We start from the raw sequence: 19,847 nt of genomic DNA on the forward strand, positions 1-19,847 counted from the left end.
CCTTGAAAAGCTGACGCCAAAGAAATATTTGGCGATGACCAGAAAAATCTACGCTCAACAGTATGATTTCTGACTGGTCACTGTCAACTGAGGAAACACCTCCATAATATGAGGCTAGTGAACACACCTCTATGCAGGATGTGTGAACAGGAAGATGAGACTGTCAGGCATGTCCTGTGCGAGTGCCTGGAGTTATCGTCAATAAGAGAGTGTGTGTTCGGCGAGTCTTGGCCTACACCTGGCGATATAAAGGGGATGTCTACTAGTGACCTATCCACCTTCCTGGAAAGTACAGGATGGACGATGACCTAGGAGGACAATTCTTCGGGAGGATGTACAATGGGTCACATGTGGCCTAAGTGCTGTGGGTCTACACTCACCCTCCCTACCCTACAGTTACAGTTCACAAGGTAGTTTTTAGTTGAAGGGGATTTATTCAACTCGACTGTAAGTCGAAGTTTCACATGTAGTAAGGGGATCTAATGAAGTCTGGCTGTAAATCAAATTATCTAAGAAAGCAATTCGTTCAGACCAGGTTCATCTCACCTACATTTTGTAAGTATGTACTCTCACCCAATTAGAAAACAATTACTCCCCTGTCTAATACCACGAAGGGTGTTGGATTGTATTCAACAGGTGTCAGTGCAAGATTCTTCACGATAGTGATTCCTGCATATGCTGTAGGCGATACAACTGCCGGAATCGATTTTCAATTATTGGAACGGGTACACTTGCAGACCGGTACTTTGAAAGGAATTGCATTTTTAATTAAGGAAAATCATTAATTTCATGTTAAGGATGGACATTACCGTACACTGAAGAGAGGCCAAATAGCCCGAAACCGGTCTGCAAGTGTAGCCGTTCCAATAATTGAAAATCGAATCCGCCAGTTGTATCGCCAACAGCTAGGGGAGTAGTTGTTGTTCTTTTAGATAATTAGTAAGTCCAAATGAAAAATTTCAAGAACACAATTATTTAATACCTGGCTTCGTCGTTGGCTTCATCAGAAAATATACTGTACACGGCTAGTCCAGTATTATAAAGGGGCAGTCCAAGAAGATCAAACATGTCGTGCAGCATTGGCTTCTTGACTAATCTATCTGCATCACAGTCATTACTCAGGGCTGGACTCAGGTTTACCTGGAATTAGAAAAAATGGAGATCTATAAACTCAACGCCTCCCTTGTGATATTGCAAATAGTAAGTATCGTTACGCTGACCATGTTAAGGGTACATGAGAAACATTTTGAAAGACTGTTCTTATTTCATTTTCTAACTGCCATATCAATTAATAGCTAAAAATTTCGTAATATCCCAAAATTATTGCTTGAGTATCTAGAAGATACTTTAGTTTATTCATACCAACCTCTAGTAACCAAGGCCTCAGAGAATTATCTATTAAAACGTCGAAACCGAAAAACTCGAAACAATTTACGGTAGGTGGGATCTGGCTAACATGGCTGAGCACAGTTAAAATAACAAGGGAGGTTATTCTTTGCCACAGCAACCAGTCTGATATGCCAGCTTGCTGAAAATATCTCCTCAGTTGTCGCAGTGTCCATTTGCAACCTAAAACAACAACAATAAAATCTTCGTTTTGTATGAATTTTACTAATTCGGACTTCCATTGTCCAATATGATTCAAAATCTATGAAAGAACAAATAAAATCAGAATGAATAGCTGAAATATTCATTTATTTATTTATTTATTCATTTCATACACTATTCTACAGAATGAATACGATTACAGAATAGGGAATAACAGTGGAATTTACAAATATGTACTTATATAATTCAATTTGTGAATCTATATAAAAAAATAAAAACAGAACTGTCAGTTAGCTAAGAAATGTCTTTTGATTTGTATAATCTGGCAGTTGAATATTTCTAGAACATGACTAACAGAATTAGATGTATCGCACATTGTATAAATTGAAGAATTTTTCATTATATTCGTACGCGGAGTGCTGAGATAAAATGTGACACTATTCCTAGATGACCGTCTAGGAACCTAAAAATTCAACATATGTAACAGTTGAGAGCAGGTGATGATATTGTTTACGAGATCATTCACAGGGAGAAACATTAGTTCAAGAGGAAGTTCAAAGAAACTGCATATATGTTGTCAACCGATGTATTCAACAAAGATAGCGTAGAGATACGCAACATATGAAAACCTGTTATCAAGCAGGGAAACGGTCAACTTCCGCTAAAGCGGTGAAGCGGAGAGAGAGAGAAGAGGGAATAGGTTGTAGCAAGTGAAACATCTTGAAGTAGCTTGGTTTGAAATCTCTTTTGATTTCTTTATTTTCTTGCTGATTTCTATCTTTATTTTTTTTTATTTCTCTTCACTCTCTGGTCATTATTATTTTCTTTCCTGATTGATTCGGCCGTTACTTGAAGAGGATCCATAGTAATTTCATAAATTACACAGTACGACTTTGTGAACTTCCTGAACATCAAGTTTGAAAAGATCAAATCGTGAGATGTATTTTATGAAATCAATTTTTTATCCTGATTATTTGATTTTTTCATTGTATTTCCATTTCACGTGTTATCACTTGTTATAATTTATAGTTTAGCTATTCGTTCTAATTTTATTTCAATCAGAGGAAAGCAATGCATGTAGGTACTTTCCAACGTGGAGTATCGTGCCGATGTCAAACAGAAGTTTAGTGATCTCAAAATCATGCCCATTCCATCAAGATACATATACAAATGCATTGTTTATATGCATCAAAATATTAGTCAATACAAAACTCAAAGCAATGTACATAATCACTACACAAGGAAAAGAGACAATATAAAAATGAATAATCTTAGACTATATAAATCTAGAAATGCTTCACTTTATTATGCTCCAGAATTCTACAACAAACTACATTGCCAGTTCAGGGATCTTAAAACAAATAAACTGAAGATTGTATTGAAAGATTACTTAATAAAGAAAGCCTTCTACAGCTACGATGAATTCCTTAACAGTAGATTTGAAATGGAATGTAATCTTTAGAATGTTGTATTTATTGTATTTGTTTTTGAGAAAATGAAATGAAAACTCTAAATTGTTGATATTGTGAAAACTACGTACCTACTTCGATATATTTTTTTTAATTTTTAAGTTATATTTCTGTATCTGTGCTATATTGACCTGTGTAAATACTTAATATTTATTTCAACACCAATAAAAATGTGTTCATTTATAGATTTCAAATCATATTAGATAATGGAAGTCCGAACTAACAAAATTCGTCATGAAACATTGTCAACCACTTTCAAACAAACGTTCATTATATATAATCACTGAGTATTCTCAACTCAGTTGAACAATAAGCTTTCCTGAGACTTACCAGATCCCACCCGATCCTTCATTTCTGCATACCCTGGACCCAACTTGTTTATAGAGCAGTTAGTTAGATGTCGAAAGGGATTCCTCAGATCGGTTAGACTGAATTTGTCGGTTCCAAAACGAGCCAGGCCCTCCCTGTACATGTAGATGGTAACTGGATGATAGGAAGGAATGCAAACATACAGTCTTAAATCGAATTTATACCCTCCTATAAGCAAAGGTTTTTCGATATATCGTTGGACTATGGTATTTGTATCGTAATTGAGCTCGCTGAGTTTCTGAAAAAAAAAACGAAAGATGGAATGATTATGGGAGCACAGAGTATACAAGACACCAACATCCCTAGATGAATATTTGAACAAAAAGTATCAGTATAGGACTGTAGGCTTTCCGGCTTGCCGTGATCTTTGGTTGGGTTAGGTTTCAACGTTTCAACTGCAACTTTTCATTTAAGGAACACTACAGTAAATTCCTCAAGAGGCTCTCAGAGCGTTGCCTATGCGGAAGTAGCGATTCACATTGGATTTGAATCGCTGAAGATTAAATCCACATAAACGCAGTTCTCGAGGTGTTTTTTTTGGTACCTTGGGAGCTGTCTGACTTGTCCATTTAGTCCAAATCTTCAGAAAACTTATTGCGTTTATTCTCCCATCTTCTCATGACGCCCATTCCATCAGTCTCGTTTCCTGCAATAGTTTGTACGAGTTCCATGTTGGATGTTCGTCATATTCTTCTGGACGTAATTTTGTACGTCTTTATATTGCCTGCCTCATGTGATTCAGTGCCTCACATTCACATAAGATCTGTAGAGCTGTTTCTATCCCTTCGTTGCATAATCTGCAGCTGAGGTCTCCATTGTACAGGCCCATTTTATTCAGGTGTCTTCTAAGCGGACAATAACCGGTTAGTAACCCTGTAATTATTCTGAGCCGATCCCTACTATATTGAAGTAGTTCTTCGGTTTTTTTCTCTCGGTTCCCTAATGAAGGTTCTACTGTGTTTGTTGCCAGGTACTTTTGTCCAGTACTCTGTGTGCTTCTTATTGATCCATGTCCTAATCTGGTTTCGTACCAATGATTTTGATACCCCCAGAGCTGGTTCAGGACCTATATATGAAGTTGATGATCCGTGTCTAGCGCATTCATCAGCTTTATCATTAACTGTGATTCCTGAATGCCCCGGCACCCAGTACAAAGTTGATTTGTTTCTGTTTGCAAGTTCATTCAGTTCTTCATGTCATTCCCAGACCAGTTTGGATGTCACCTTGGGGTTTGTCAGAGGTGTACTTAGTTGAACCTCAAAACGATGAGCAGCCACAGTCCGTCGCGTATTTCTGTTATGTACCGCTCTCGGTGGAATAAAATTTGCCAAGTTACTTGAACACTTCTCGTGAAAGTATCTGTAGAAGAGAGACAAATAAATATCCAACCTTTCTTCCATGTTTTAGGCTACCAAGGTTGCACGTGATGTTCGCTTCTCCAATCAGGCGGATGGCTCTTTTCTGGATGGAATCCAGCAACTTCAGGGTATGTTTGGGGGCAGAGCTACATACATGAGAACAATACTCCAAAGAAGGTCTGATTTGAGCTTTATAAAGCATCAAAAGTTACTGAGGTGTGTATACTTTTCTGGTTCGGAACAGTGTTCCAAGCTTTTGAGAAGCAGCCTTGTAATTCCGGCGACATGATTATGCCAAGACATATTGGTGTCTATTTTAACCCCCCAACAAACTTATCGACGCAGAAACAGAAATTGTCTGACCTCACACTTATATCCGGTTCGGAGACATTTATCTTCTTGGAGAACACCGATGCCTGGGTTTTTGTGGAATTGAATTGAACCCTGGCTACTTTCACCCCAATTCGAAATCACTTCTAGATCCTCATTAAGTTTGCAACCTCCTGCTGCCGGTAAATATGTGCCTCTGTAACCGATGTCCTGGAATACAAATGGAATGACGAAAGAAGTATGCTCTAGACAGCAAAGCAATATATTGGATTTTTAATTTTTCACAATAAGTCGTTGATATACAATAAAAAGAAGTTTGGAGACAATATGGATCCCTGGAAAAGACCAGAGTTGATGATAAAAGTATTCAAGAGATATCCACCGACAGCCACTTGCAGGGAACGTTCTTCTAGGAAGCTGAAAAGCCATACACAAAAATGAATCGACAAGCCATAGCATCGAAGTTTGGCCAGCAAACCCTCATGCCACACACGGTCAAAAGCCTCAGAAATATCAAGCGCAACAGCTCTTGATTCTCCATGTTTCTCGATTGCGTTATTCCAAATATGGGTGACATACGATAGAAGGTCGCCTGTTGATCTTTGTTTCCCAAAGCTATATTGATTATCGCTCAAGATGTTCAAGCCTTCCAAATATTTGAGGATATGGTGGTTTAAGACTTTATCCATGATTTTCAATATCACTGAGAGTAAAGCCACTGGTCTACAGTTATTTGAAAGATTTTTTTCCCTTTTTGGGAAAAGGCTGAACGCGAGCAATCTTCCAACAAGAAGAAGAAACCCCTTCCTTGTAAGACAGGTTGAAAAGTCTGCAAAATACTGGTGCGAGTTCATTTGCGCACTTTTTAAGTACGATGACGGGCACTTCATTAGAGCCAGACGCCTTGGTGATATTGAGCTGTTTCAAAATTCGCCTGACTAGTCTGTCGAAAATTAATTTTCGGCATTATGGATTCTAGTATAGAAATAGTCATCTTCAGTGGCGTGGTACTTCAACCACGCCACTGAAGATGACTGCCGCAGTTGCAGTTAGAACTTTTGGAGATTGGAACTGAATAAAACCATGATGAAACCCGGAAACCAACCAAACGGAAACTATCAAATACGAAAAAAAATAGGTTATTCAAACATTAGTTGAGACTGACTTGTTCTACTCATCGTCGAACAAACATTATTATCACTGAATAAATTATTCAATTATATCTTTTGATTTTTGGGAGAGAAAACTTTTGGCGTACTACTTGGCTTGTACACAAAAATGTGGAAAATAAATAATTTCAAAATAAACTCTTCACCAAAATGTATAGATGATGCATAGGAGTTACTTTCAGATAAAAACTATGAAAAAACGCCCTTCCGAAACATTTTCCAGTTTGTATCTGAAACTATAGAGCTAGTTTTATTCTAGATAACTTGCTTTATATCTCCAATTGAATGATATTTTTGAAAATACATCTATAGCTGAAAACTCACCCTGAATAAAAATATTCCTCGTCCCTGGCTTTGGGCAACCGGTTTACAAATCCAAATGGGTTTTTCTTCGAAGTATTTGTTGACGTCCTCTTTGCCGCTAGTTGGTCTTCCTCTGCTACATTCTGCTGCTAATTTCGTAAATTCTAATGGGAGATTGTAACCGTGAGGACTGCAAAAATAAATTTAAAAACATTTGCACTCAAGAGGTTGATAGTCCTTCAAGTGGAACTCTGAATATGACTATGATTATATTGGAAAAAACACTCACCTAAAATCATAAATGGAACCGTATACTTTCCGCATACATCTCAGATATCGAACAAGGTTGTCTTTTCTGCATATTGCAGCTCCCTTCGGGATATGATTCAAATACTGGAAAAAAATGTAATTTAGCGTTTTTTTCCACCAAATAAAAAGTACCAAAAATTATTTCTTCTTTCTCAAAAGGCACCTGAATTTCATGACTATTCGAAAACTTGAGTGTTTATTTAGATCTGAGCAGATCTTGGTACCATCCTTAACTTGCCATCATATATTGGCATTGTCCTTGATAAGAGCCCACCTGGGCGTCTCTTATCAAGGACTCTTATGGAACGCTCACTTGGAAAAAGTTTTACACAAAGCCAGACTGTCTCTATGGACAAGTCGAAGAATTTGTGGCAAAACTTGGGGTTTAGGTCCCAAACAAATCCATTGGATTTATGTGATGATTGTCAGACCAATGATCACTTATAGTGCAATTGCTTGGTGGTCGAAGGCTTTATAGAAAACGGCTCAGGCGTAGCTCTCTGGCTACAGAGACAGGCTTGTCTGGGTATCAGTGGTTCCATCAGTACCACACCGTCAGTGGCCATGGGGATCCTTCTAGATCTACCTCCTTCCCACATGTTTCTGGAGAGAGAGGCTAGATGGACTGCATACAGACTTGTGCACAATGCATATTGCACAAATCAATTCAATGAAGAGTGCAACAGACTGTTGGTTGACACCGGAAGTCACAGCATTCTGGAAATGACTTCTGACTTCATGCTTCCAACTGTCAACTACGAACTGCCTCATGAAGTAGGCACTATTCCCGAGTAGAGAGTTATGGATCCTCCGGGAGAAGAAAATATTAAGAGCAGATAGTTGTTGGTTCACAGATGGATCAAAAACAGTTGGTGGTGCAGTTGTTTTTAGTCGCAGACCCAGGACAGAATTATCTACCAGCCTAGGAACTTATGCGACTGTATTTCAAGCGGAAATTTACGCTATCGAATTGTGTGCGGAGAGATTGGATAAATCCAACCTCACTCACAAGTCAATAAAAATATTCCTCGGACAGTCAAGCAGTGTTGGAACCTCTTGGCTCCTACCGAGCAACGTCTAAATTGGTAGCAAACTGTCAAAAACGAGTCTCCTCGATAGGAAGACTCAACAGATTGTCTCTGTTTGTTTGAAGGTGATTGACAATGTTTCGTGATGAATTTCACTAGTTCGGACTTCCATTGTCTACTATATAAAATGATTTGAAATCCCTGAAACAAGTAAAAAAGAATAATTAAACAAGAATAGTTGAAAATAACAATTATATTAAGCAACAATAAACCTGAAATGAAATGATAGTGAAATAACCTACAAGTAAAAATATAATAGTTGAATAAATAAAAAATTAAAGGAATGCAAAAAAGAAAATAATAAAAATAAAGTGTAGAGATTCCAAGTCACGTTAGTTCACGACGTTTCGATTGTTGGTATCTACAATCGTCTTCGGGTGATGACTGGACTGATTCCTCCGAGAGATGACTATTTTATAGGTCATTGAAATACTTTCACTTTCTCTACTTTCCATTTTCCGCTTCACTGATTCCGTGAGGGATGACCGTTTTGGCGGGAGTTGGTCATTTTTCGTTTGAAGAGGGGTTTCCATATGTTTCGTATATCTACGCTGGCCTGGCTGAATACGTTGTTAGACAACATGCTGGCTGAATACGTTGTTAGACAACATGTTGTCTAACAACGTATTCAGCCAGGCCAGCGTAGATATACGAAACATATGGAAACCCATCTTCAAACGAAAAATGACCAACTCCCGCCAAAACGGTCATCCCTCACGGAATCAGTGAAGCGGAAAATGGAAAGTAGAGAAAGTGAAAGTATTTCAACGACCTATAAAATAGTCATCTCTCGGAGGAATCAGTCCAGTCATCACCCGAAGACGATTGTAGATACCAACAATCGAAACGTCGTGAACTAACGTGACTTGGAATCTCTACACTTTATTTTTATTATTTTCTTTTTTGCATTCCTTTAATTTTTTATTTATTCAACTATTATATTTTTACTTGTAGGTTATTTCACTATCATTTCATTTCAGGTTTATTGTTGCTTAATATAATTGTTATTTTCAACTATTCTTGTTTAATTATTCTTTTTTACTTGTTTCAGGGATTTCAAATCATTTTATATAGTAGACAATGGAAGTCCGAACTAGTGAAATTCAGATTGTCTCTGGTCTGGATTCCTAGCCATACTGGCCTAAAAGGCAATGAAGCTGCTGACTCTCTTGCAAAAGAGGGTGCTGCAATCGGATTCATTACGGGACCAGAACATGTCATTGGCATCGCTTTGGTCTTTTCTAAAGAAACACTGAACACCTGAATGGCAAGAAGATTTATGGACTTCTGGCAGAATCTTCCAGGATTGGCTCACTCCAAGGCGTTTATTCACCCTTCGAAACTTGATACTAAACAGTTGTTGGACTACAGTAGGGATGAACTACGATGTCTAACAGGCCTTCTTACAGGACACTCTCATTTGAATCATCATATGCAGAGACTTGTACTGTTGAAAAACAGTGTGTGTCGCCTCTGTCTTGAAAATGATGAAACAGCACAGCATATAATTAGTGCCTGCCGCGCTGGGGACCGAATCAGGTTCTTAAAGTTCGGTAGATCCGTACTGTCACCATTTGACCTGAAAGACCACTCACCATCGGCTTCGTTAAGAATCTGGGTTTATTTGGCCGAGTGTGAATATGTGTGAGCCACAATAAACCTTGCTTGCGGTGGAGGATCGAATGACTCACTCACTTTAGACCTACCTACCTAACCTTCTATCACTCGCAGCAAGATTTAGGTCTCGCGCACGGTCTAGAATTCCGGGTTCTTTTTTTTTTGTTCATGACCTAAACTATTATATTTCTCGATTTTTATTTATTATCATCTTTATTGATTACACTCACTGAATCAGAACTCAAATATTTTTTTTTCTATGAAAATAAATAAATCAAGTAGAGAACATTTTTTCTCATATGAGTACTTTAATACATTGAAACTCATAAATGTGGAAATTATTAACTAACAGAAAGCTTATATAACTTCTGAAAATACATTTGATTCAAAAACTAACATAAAAACTGAAAATAAAATATTACAGCAAGTTTTCGAAACAGGTACCGCACATTGGATGTATGTGTTGTGAACATAAATATTTTGCACAATGCTCGCAAAAGTATTTGCGCCGCACACGGCGCACACGGCACACCAACCAATAGCCCCGGTACCCTCTCTGGCGGTCCTTGTTCTGGCTCCAAACCACAGATTTCTTGCAACCTCAACCTAATGATCCTCTGTAAATTGATGGAAATAACACTGCTGAGTCCCAATTTTGGTTTTTGTGCTTGCTGGCCCCCTTCTAGTGGACTGTATACTATTAAACAATGCGACGTAGGTATTTGTTTGAAGGTGATTGACAATGTTTCGTGATGAATTTCACTAGTTCGGACTTCCATTGTCTATTATATAAAATGATTTGAAATCCCTGAAACAAGTAAAAAAGAATAATTAAAAAGAGAATAGTTGAAAATAACGATTATATTAAGCAACAATAAACCTGAAATGAAATGATAGTGAAATAACCTACAAGTAAAAATATAATAATTGAATAAATAAAAATTAAAGGAATGCAAAAAGAAAATAATAAAAAATAAAAATAAAAAATCACCAGAAGACGATTGTAGATACCAACAATCGAAACGTCGTGAACTAACGTGACTTGGAATCTCTACACTTTTTTATTTTTTTATTTTTTATTATTTTCTTTTTGCATTCCTTTAATTTTTATTTATTCAATTATTATATTTTTACTTGTAGGTTATTTCACTATCATTTCATTTCAGGTTTATTGTTGCTTAATATAATTGTTATTTTCAACTATTCTCTTTTTAATTATTCTTTTTTACTTGTTTCAGGGATTTCAAATCATTTTATATAATAGACAATGGAAGTCCGAACTAGTGAAATTCGCGACGTAGGTAATTAAGTAACACACTTTATTCTGTCACACCTAGTTTACAGATTTCACAGAATTTCGAATGAGACAATTGTTTTGATCTGATGTGATGTGATTTGATGTGAGAACCACTATCACTAATTCATACAAATGAGAACTTTTGATATTCTCCACAATAAAGTAACACTTCCTACTTAACCAGACTTTTCTTACGTTACATTAAAACCATACTGTCGAACCAGGGTACTCTTTCAGCGAGAGGTAAAGAAAACAGGACCCACGCTATTGGTAGGTAGGTATCTCTTGACAACCAGACATAGACAATTACACAGTGGCGTAACAGTGTTTAGGAAATTGAATTTGAATTTCATTCATATTCCTAACAAGCACGTTTTTTTAATACTCATTTGCAAGGGACATCGCCAGTATTCGAAGAAACTTCTTACGTGGTGTTGTGGAATTAGGATTATTAGCATTGTAAATTACAAAAGCAATAATAGCAGCCACATGAACGACAAACATCTGCAAGACTAACCTCTGTGATGTATTTTGCATGAATTCCTCTTGGACATAGTTCAATTCCCAGCGTAGTATTAGCCGGGGAAGTAATTGTTTTTGACAGGCATTCACCAGAACCTACTGTGAAGGTACCTTGTTCATCTTCATACCTGAACCACTGTGCATGCTGTTTTTGGCGAGTGCATTGGCTTGAGATGTGAGGGTTGAGCAAACCGGTCATCGGATGCCTGCCTCCACGTAGCCCCGCTGGATACGGGAATGACAGAATCACTTGTGGTTCTGTTATTTCCTAACTGAGTGGCATTCCAACGATGGCCTAATCCTAAGGTGTGTGTATCCGTGCAGAGAGGATGAATGACACTGAGCCTATCAGCTGTCTCTACGGAATCTTCGCGATACCGGGCGCCCTCTCGTCGTAGCATCGCGTTGTCACGGTAATGCGGGGTCTGCCGTGATTGACTTCCTTTCCCTAGCTACTCGTGTGACAGAGTCTGGACAGTATGGACAGAGTAAAGTTAAAAATTCTTTCTGACGCTGAGTCTATAAAGAAGATGGATGTCGAGCTTACAACTCCACCTAACCTCCCTATAAACTTAGATAAGGAGCGAATCTACAGAGGAGATGGATGTCGAGTTTACGACTTCAACTGACCTCCCTGTAAATTTAGTTCAGGAGCGAGTCTACAGAGATGGATGTCGAGTTTACGACTCCAACTGACCTCCCTGTAAACTTAGTTCAGGAGCGAGAGCTTCTCAACTCCCCAACTCCTGATTCAATAACTGAACCTAAAAAAAAGGGTTGGTGGTGCAGCCATGAGACGATTCAGTTGTTTCCTAGCTGCGGTGTACTTTATAAAACCGCCTCGCACCAAATTCTTGAGCGGCGTATGCAGAATCTGTCTCAGGTGGAGGAACAAACCCCCATGAGCAAGATAGCAAACGTTTGCGCTCAAGTGATGATTCACCAAAACCAGAGGCGAAAAAGCCCTGCACGGTTGAATCTAAGGCACCGTTAGGTGTAGCTGACGTGCAAAAACCCTCATATGGGAAGGCTGATGCGGGTATCAAGGTGGAAATCTTGCACCTCAACTCTATCTGACTACCTCATTAACGATGAATAAGCAGAGTATATACTTTGTGCCTGCCCCCTGGGAACCGAATCAGGTTTTTAGAGTTCGGCAGAGTCGTACTTTTATCATCTGAGCACTCACCATATAAACTAATCGGCTTCGTTAAGAAGCTGGATTTATTTGGTCGAGTATGAATAGGTGTGGCTCATAATAAACCCTTGTGGGTTGCGGTGGAGGGTCGAATAGACCCACTTACTTCGGAGCATACCTAACCTAACCTATTAAACTGATCAGTTTGATATTCCTCCTTCACTTGGTAATCGAAACACGAGTCGAAGTGTTAAAATAACGGTTTATTGTTGGGAAAAAACTCCAATAATATTCATTACCACACCAAAGGTTTCAAACAGTGCATCACAATTACACAAATAGTTGTTTTCATTGTTGTAGTCGCTTTATTTTTCACAGTTAGTAAATTACATATTGAAAGGTAAAATCGGAATTCTGGAATAAAATGAATCCAAAGAAAACCTTTTCTTATACGAAAACAAAAACACTGTTCTTCGACGCACGTTTCGCTAACCACGTTAGCATCCTCAGATAGGTCTATAATAGGTCTATTATACCTACACATCGATAGCTCAGGTAATGAGGATCATGAGATAAGGTTCAATATATGAATTTCTAGTATTGTGTGATTTAAATTTCTAATCCATATGTCAGTGACTATCTATTATTAATCTAATATTCACCTGGTTTCTATTTCGAATGATTTAGAAAGATGAACAACGAACAATTTGGAATGGGACAGATACTTCAAAAATAAGCATTTATGTAACAATTTTTTTATCATCACCATCTTTCGACAAATATTCACTACTAGATTCAATGCTGCATTGATTTCTTGAAATTTTCCAAATATTTTTCTTTCAAAAAAAGGTATTGCAAGTGCAAATTTGATATTGTATACTCTGCCATTTTTATGGAAACAATAAAATGTTAGGAATACGTCACCTGCCAAGCGTAAAGACTCCTATGATGACTCACGGGAAAACCAGAAGTTCTCCACCAAAGGTTCCAATTGTCATTCTCACAATTGTATTCTCTCCAACCTCTCTCCAAGCAAACCTGAGAAAAAATATTTTATCAGAGATCACGAAAATGATTTGATTGAAGCAATGAAAAAATAACTGTGAATTGACAGTTTGGTTTATCTGGTTATGATAGTTGTGGTGTATGTAAAGACAACTGAGGTTAGGATATTTGTGATTCTGAGCACATTAATGATTATTATGCCATAAAAGCAAAATCAGCAATATCAATCAAAGTATTATTCACGATGCCACAAGCGAGAATATCGATTGTTTCACAACGAAGCGATAATGCAATTAGACTGCGGAATATTTTGAATCAATCCACTGCAGACGAAGGAATCGCACAAGAGGAGCGCCTTGTTCAGTGTTGAAATTGACTAATGACTCGGTCTTCAACTAAAAACTGTTAATGACCGTTTTGTTATTTATCGTGATGGTTTTTTTCTAATAAATTGAGAATCGTTTATTGCTTTGCACACTATACTCAATTACTTACATGTTATCTTACACCTAATAACATAACAATGACAATGGAAAAAAGAAAAATGCTCCATCACGTACTGTTATTTAAACCTAACCTATATTCTTTCACTCCATTATTCTACATTGCTAGCACTTCATTCATATCACATTTGAACTACAAAACAGTCTACCAATCATACGCATATACTAAATCAAGTAATTTTCAAAAGTCTAAACATATCAGAACTAGCGCTCGCCCCGGCTCCGTACGGGTGCAATGATGATATTAAATATATAAACGTGTGCGATCGGTGCTATTCATGAAGTACTATAAGGGAGAAGCGCGGTTTTCGGCGCCCTATTAATAGGCACACGCCGTCGAATGCCGGTACCACCGCAACCGCTATATCCCTGCATTTTGAATCTGTTATATCTTCGAAAATATCAATTTAAATTACATGCTCTGAAGGGCCATATTGATCTATATTAAATGCACAATTTAGTTGAGATACATAATTGGATGAGGATAAATGCTGTATTCCTTAAAATCGCTTCTTAAATAAGCCATTTTTTCTCGAGGAAGAAGAATGGTGAATATTACTGGAATTTTCTCCCAATACCAAACCCTCATTTCAACACCTCGACACTTGTTTCGATCACCAAGTGTTCATCTTCAAGAGGAAGATTAATCAGATGGTGTTGAGGTGTTAAAAACAATGGTTTGGTTTTGGGATAAAACTTCAGTAATTTTCAAAAAGAATTATATTCAAATACAGCAGCTGAAAACATACGAACAAATTATGCACAGCTGTTCAGCGAGAAAACTATTCAAACAAGAACATTTCAAAACACAGATTGACTTCTGAATTCTTGTGGCCGATGAATAAAAAAACCTGTTAGCAATTATTGCAAATCATTATTCACTGTTTCCGAGGATTCATATAGAAAAACCACGGGTGTTTTGTAAAACAAAACAGGTAGAGTGTGCTTCATAATATTCATGACTTATATTCATACATGACTTGTGTGGCTATGCCACTGAGTGATAATGAGGTGAAAAGTTTGTGAATCGGGGAAAATTAAGTGAATTTTGGACGAGATATCGATGTGTTATTGGAAAAGAGGATTACTGGTGAGTTATATTTTGTGTCTTCAGGTTTTAGGTTAAATTTAATAACTGAAGTTTAACTCCTTTCCTGTTGACAGATTGATCTGATATTTGGTACAAATATTTGGTTTTTATACAATACAATTAAATAAATTCTGTATCATTGTAAATTTGTATAAAATGAAATATGTACTTGTGATGCAGTGCTGGAACCTTTGGTGTAATAATGAATATTACTGGAGTTTAATCCTGACGCCAAACCCTTATTTCAACACCTCGACATGTGTTTCGATCACCAAGTGATCATCTTTAAGAGGAAGATTAGATCCTCCTCTTTAAAATGATCACTTGGTGAAATAAACACGTGTTGAAATGTTAAATAATGGTTTGATATTGGGGAAAAACTCCAGTAATATTCATTACCACATTAAAGGTTCCAAACAGTGTTATCTCTAAGAGACAAATACCATCGCGGACTTTTTTGTAGACCAAAATATGTTATTATCAATATCTGATATCATTTGACATCACAAATGGTTTATAATAGTATAAATTATAAGAAAACATTATTTCATACGAATTTATACAGAAAATTTGTTTAGAGAAAGAGTCTATATGAACTTGTGTCCGAAAACGCTTTGTTTCAGAGATACGGGGTGTTGAAATTGAATTTTTTGTTCGCTTTTTGAAAATAATTCTTGCAAAAAATGAGTTATTTGCACGAAATTCAGTACCTGGGGTTTTTTTGACGTGGGAAATCATAATTTCGTAATAATTATCATGTAACATCTAGAGGGCACTGCGTACGCTGTCATTATTTATTTCAAATTGCCCTAACTTTTTTGACAGTAAACTTTTGGTAATTTTCATGAAAAAACCTAATTCCCACACCTTTTCCAGGTAAAAAAGGTACACCTCCTCAACAACGCTGGAGGTGATCGTTTTCGAGATATTTACAATTTTCTATATCGATGCATATTACTTAGATCCTAGGGCGCTAAGTAAAGTTTCTGAGAACATTACAAAAACTAAGTATGTGGTGGATCTCGTCAAAATAAACAACTTTTCCCTATTAAATGTTTAACGAAGAATGATTCATTTTCGAAATAGAGATTGTTGAAATTTTTCAAAACATGGTAGGTTTTTGTCATAAGCTTTTTGCAATTTGAGTTATTTTCATCAAACTTTATACGCAGTATATCCATACAGACTTCTTCTAAACTGAGCATTAACTAACTGGTTATTCAATTCAAATTGAAAAAAATTGTCAGGTTAAATTATTCAATTAGAAAGTGCTACATTTGTAAAAAACAATTCGGACAAGTACTATGTTATTTATTAGGAAAATAAACATATAAAAATTGAACGAAACAACTATTACAACAACTGTTCAATGTGACGACTCCCAACAGTAATACCAGCTTCTGCTCTCCTCATCAAAGAATTCCGCACCCGTTGAAAAATGCCCGGAGTGTTTCTTATCGTTTCGCAGCAAGTTATGATGCGATCCCGCAGCATTTCCTCGTTTTCAATGAGGCTAGCATAAACGAGTGATTTTAGGTGTCTCCAAAAGAAAAAATCGACGGAATTGAGGTCCGGTGACCTCGGGGGCCAATGCTCAGTGCCTTCTCTTCCTATCCATCGTTGGGAATATGCTACGTCTAAAAAATGTCTTGCTATCACACTAAAATGAGCAGGAGCTCCATCGTACATGAACCAAGAGTGATTTCGGAGACCAATGGGGACATTTTCTATGAGTTGGGTAAGCTCGTGTTCCAAAAAAATGTAGGTAGGCATCTCCATTCAAACGTAAGGGGAGAAAATAGGGCCCAATTAAATAATCCCCAATTATGCCTACCCATACATTAAAAGAGAATCTGTCTTGGAAATGAGTTTGCGTTATCGCATGTGGGTTATCTTCCGCCCAGATGTGGTTATTATGGAAGTTCATGATACCATTTCTTGAAAACTTAGCCTCATCTGTGAAGAGAATTTTCGATAAAATTTGCGGATGTTGTTCGACTTTTCTTTGAAGCCATTGAGCAAATTCGATTCATGGTTGGAAATCACGTAGCGTAAGTGCCTGGACACGCTGAATATGATAAGGATATAATTGCTGTTCCTTTAAAATTCTGTAAACTGTCATGTGACTCACTTTTGAAGTTTGACAAATTTTTCTTGTACTTGTCTCTGGATGTTCACTAATTTCTTCTAGAACCGCCTCCTCCAATTCACAGTTCTTGTAGTCCGTGGCTACAAAGTTCTTGTAGTCCTTTTTTTTGTTTTTAACACAAACTTTAACGCTCCTTTACGCTTAACGCGCGTCTCCTCGTGTAACGCCATCTAGGGGACTAGACAGTAATTATTTCCTATTCGATAGTTTTCAAACTGTACAATAGATGGCGGTAAGCTTCAATGCGAAGCAAGAAGTTTCTAGTCTCCATTTTCGAAAGTACTAGGCCCGCCCGCTGCCTCATATAATAGCGCGCGCGCCATCCAACTAGTACTGTCATTCGATGATATTACGAAAACAAGTAAATTTAGTTAGTGACTAGCTAGGTGAAGTGCTGAACGTGCGGTGGTGTATACTGTTGAGTGGAGTCATTATCAATTTTTTAATACTCGATTATTTACTTCGGCATTTTTGAAGACAAAATTATGTCGGAAGCAAAAAAGAAGAAACGGCAGTATAGCGCGAAATATATAAAATATGGATTTATTGAAAATCTCACAAATCCATCTTCGCCTATGTGCCTTCTTTGTCTAAAACATTTTCGAATGAAGCAATGAAACCCTCAAGGCTATAAGATCATTTGAAGGGATGCATTTTACATTCAGATGAATGGCAATAAAAGAATGTGCTCCATAAACCAGTGGCAGATATTATCCGGAAAATTCCTTTGAGCAATAGTTCCGTGCAAAGACGGATTGATGACATGGCTGAAAACATTGAAGAGTCATTGTGCAATCATATGAAGACTTCTTAATTCTCAATTCAGTTAGATGAGTCCACTTTACCAACCAATGAAGCATTGTTGTTGTCATACGTGAGGTTTTTTAAAAATGAGAAAATATATCGAGAACTACTATCTGCCAGAAATTTAGATACAGATACAAAAGGAGAAACCATACGAAATATACTGGAAAAATTTTGTGATGAGAAAGAAATTCCACTGAAGAATATTATATCTGCTGCTACGGATGGCGCTCCGGCTATGACAGAACGTCACAAAGGCTTCATAGGGTACTTAAAAAATGAAATACCAGATGTGCTCGCTGTACATTGCGTCATTCATAGGCAACATTTGGTTGCGAAAAATGTGAGCGAGCGCCTCTCTCGATAACTGCAATATATCATCACAGCAGTCAATAAAATCCGAAAAAGCTCTTTAAATAACAGATTATTTAATCAGCTTTGTGTTGCTAATGATGAAAATGTCAACCGATTGCTATTTCACACAGAAGTGCGTTGGTTATCAAGAGGTAACTATCTGATCGATTTTACAATCTATTTGACTCTGTAATAGAGTTCTTGGAAAACAAAGACAAAGAATTGCACGACAACATCATCACTTCAAAGAATGACATTGCGTACTTGCCAGACCTGTATAAATTATTTAGTGATGTCAATCTCCAACTTCAAGGTGACGACTTGAATTTGATTAAAACAAAAAAATGTCATTGCTGCTTTTGTAGCCAAATTGTTTTTATATAAGAATAATATCGGCAGACGTGAGTTTCGCAATTTCCCTAATTTATCAGCAGTATCTTTCAACAACGACGACTTGCTTGTTTACTGACATTTGGAGAACCTCCACAGTCATTTTGCAGAGATCGATTCCAGGACATTTTAAAACTGGAAATACCGGACTGTGTGTTGGATCCTTATTCAAATGTCAATACACCAGGATCACCTCAGCTGGCAAAAGAACTCATAGAACGGATAATGAACGAGGAAATAAAAATAAAATTCAAAAATGGATACCAAGACTTTTGGCTACAAAAGCCAATAGTGCTGTGGCAACGTTGCTAACTAAGAAGAGAAATCGGTTGCAGATTACCAAACGCGGTGACTTACGGCTGTTTTTGAGTAAATTCGAGCCTGATATTAACAAACTTGTTAAAAATCATCAAGTTCATCCTTCACATTAGATTAGTTTCAAAATTCAAATTGAAGTGTTTGTTTTAATAACATGAATAAAAGTTTTCCTAATATCACAAAATGGTGTTTTACATTAACCTCATCAGAAAGTCTCATTTTCACATGACACACATAATTTAATTATTAAAATAATGACTGCGATTGTGATTCTTAAGATGTAGTTAAGTAAAAAAATTGGGGGGCGCTAGAAAATAAATAATTTTCGAAATGGGCGGTAGACAAAATAAGTTTGAGAAGTCCATACTGGACTAACTCACAAAAGGAACCGAAAACCCACGCACCCGGATAGATACCTGCACACACTCTAAAACCACCATCCCAGTGAAAAGATGGGAGTCATCTGTACTCTTACTGAACTGGCGTAAAGAATATTTGAAACAGAGCATGTGGAGGAAGAACTGAAACATCTTCAAGTGACCTTGAGATCGATTGAATACAGTGTACCAAGATGAACCTGAAGAGTTCCATGGTTAAAAACGGATAAGGAGGCTCAGATGGTGGCACGTGCCTATCTACCATATATCCCCAGGTTCACAGACAAAATTGGAAAATTATTGAGGAAAGACAACATTCAAACTCATCAAGAAGATGCAA

At 37.2% G+C, this 19,847-nt stretch overlaps 1 protein-coding gene across 4 annotated transcripts in view; it reads right to left on the minus strand.

Annotated features, from left to right (window-relative positions):
- The window catches only part of LOC111503440 (probable tubulin polyglutamylase TTLL2), a 49,594-nt gene that overhangs the window by 7,340 nt on the left and 22,407 nt on the right, over positions 1-19,847 (minus strand). For 3 of the 4 annotated variants that reach the window (XM_074175080.1, XM_074175082.1, XM_074175081.1), the window contains exons 3-8: positions 13,442-13,555; positions 6,836-6,939; positions 6,568-6,736; positions 3,348-3,624; positions 1,367-1,569; positions 983-1,140 (exon numbers count right to left, since the gene is read on the minus strand). In XM_074175080.1, coding sequence (XP_074031181.1) covers positions 983-1,140; positions 1,367-1,569; positions 3,348-3,624; positions 6,568-6,736; positions 6,836-6,939; positions 13,442-13,555 — 1,025 coding nt within the window. Of the gene's footprint in view, positions 1-982; positions 1,141-1,366; positions 1,570-3,347; positions 3,625-6,567; positions 6,737-6,835; positions 6,940-13,441; positions 13,556-14,017; positions 14,163-19,847 lie in introns of those variants that run through there. The other variant, XM_074175083.1, reaches the window with a different exon arrangement.

The sequence above is a fragment of the Leptinotarsa decemlineata genome, unplaced genomic scaffold (genome assembly GCF_025532065.1).
Source record: "Leptinotarsa decemlineata unplaced genomic scaffold, Ldec_3_MD MMD2_tig00000882_RagTag_RagTag, whole genome shotgun sequence".
In the NCBI taxonomy this organism is placed as follows: Eukaryota; Metazoa; Arthropoda; class Insecta; order Coleoptera; family Chrysomelidae; genus Leptinotarsa; species Leptinotarsa decemlineata.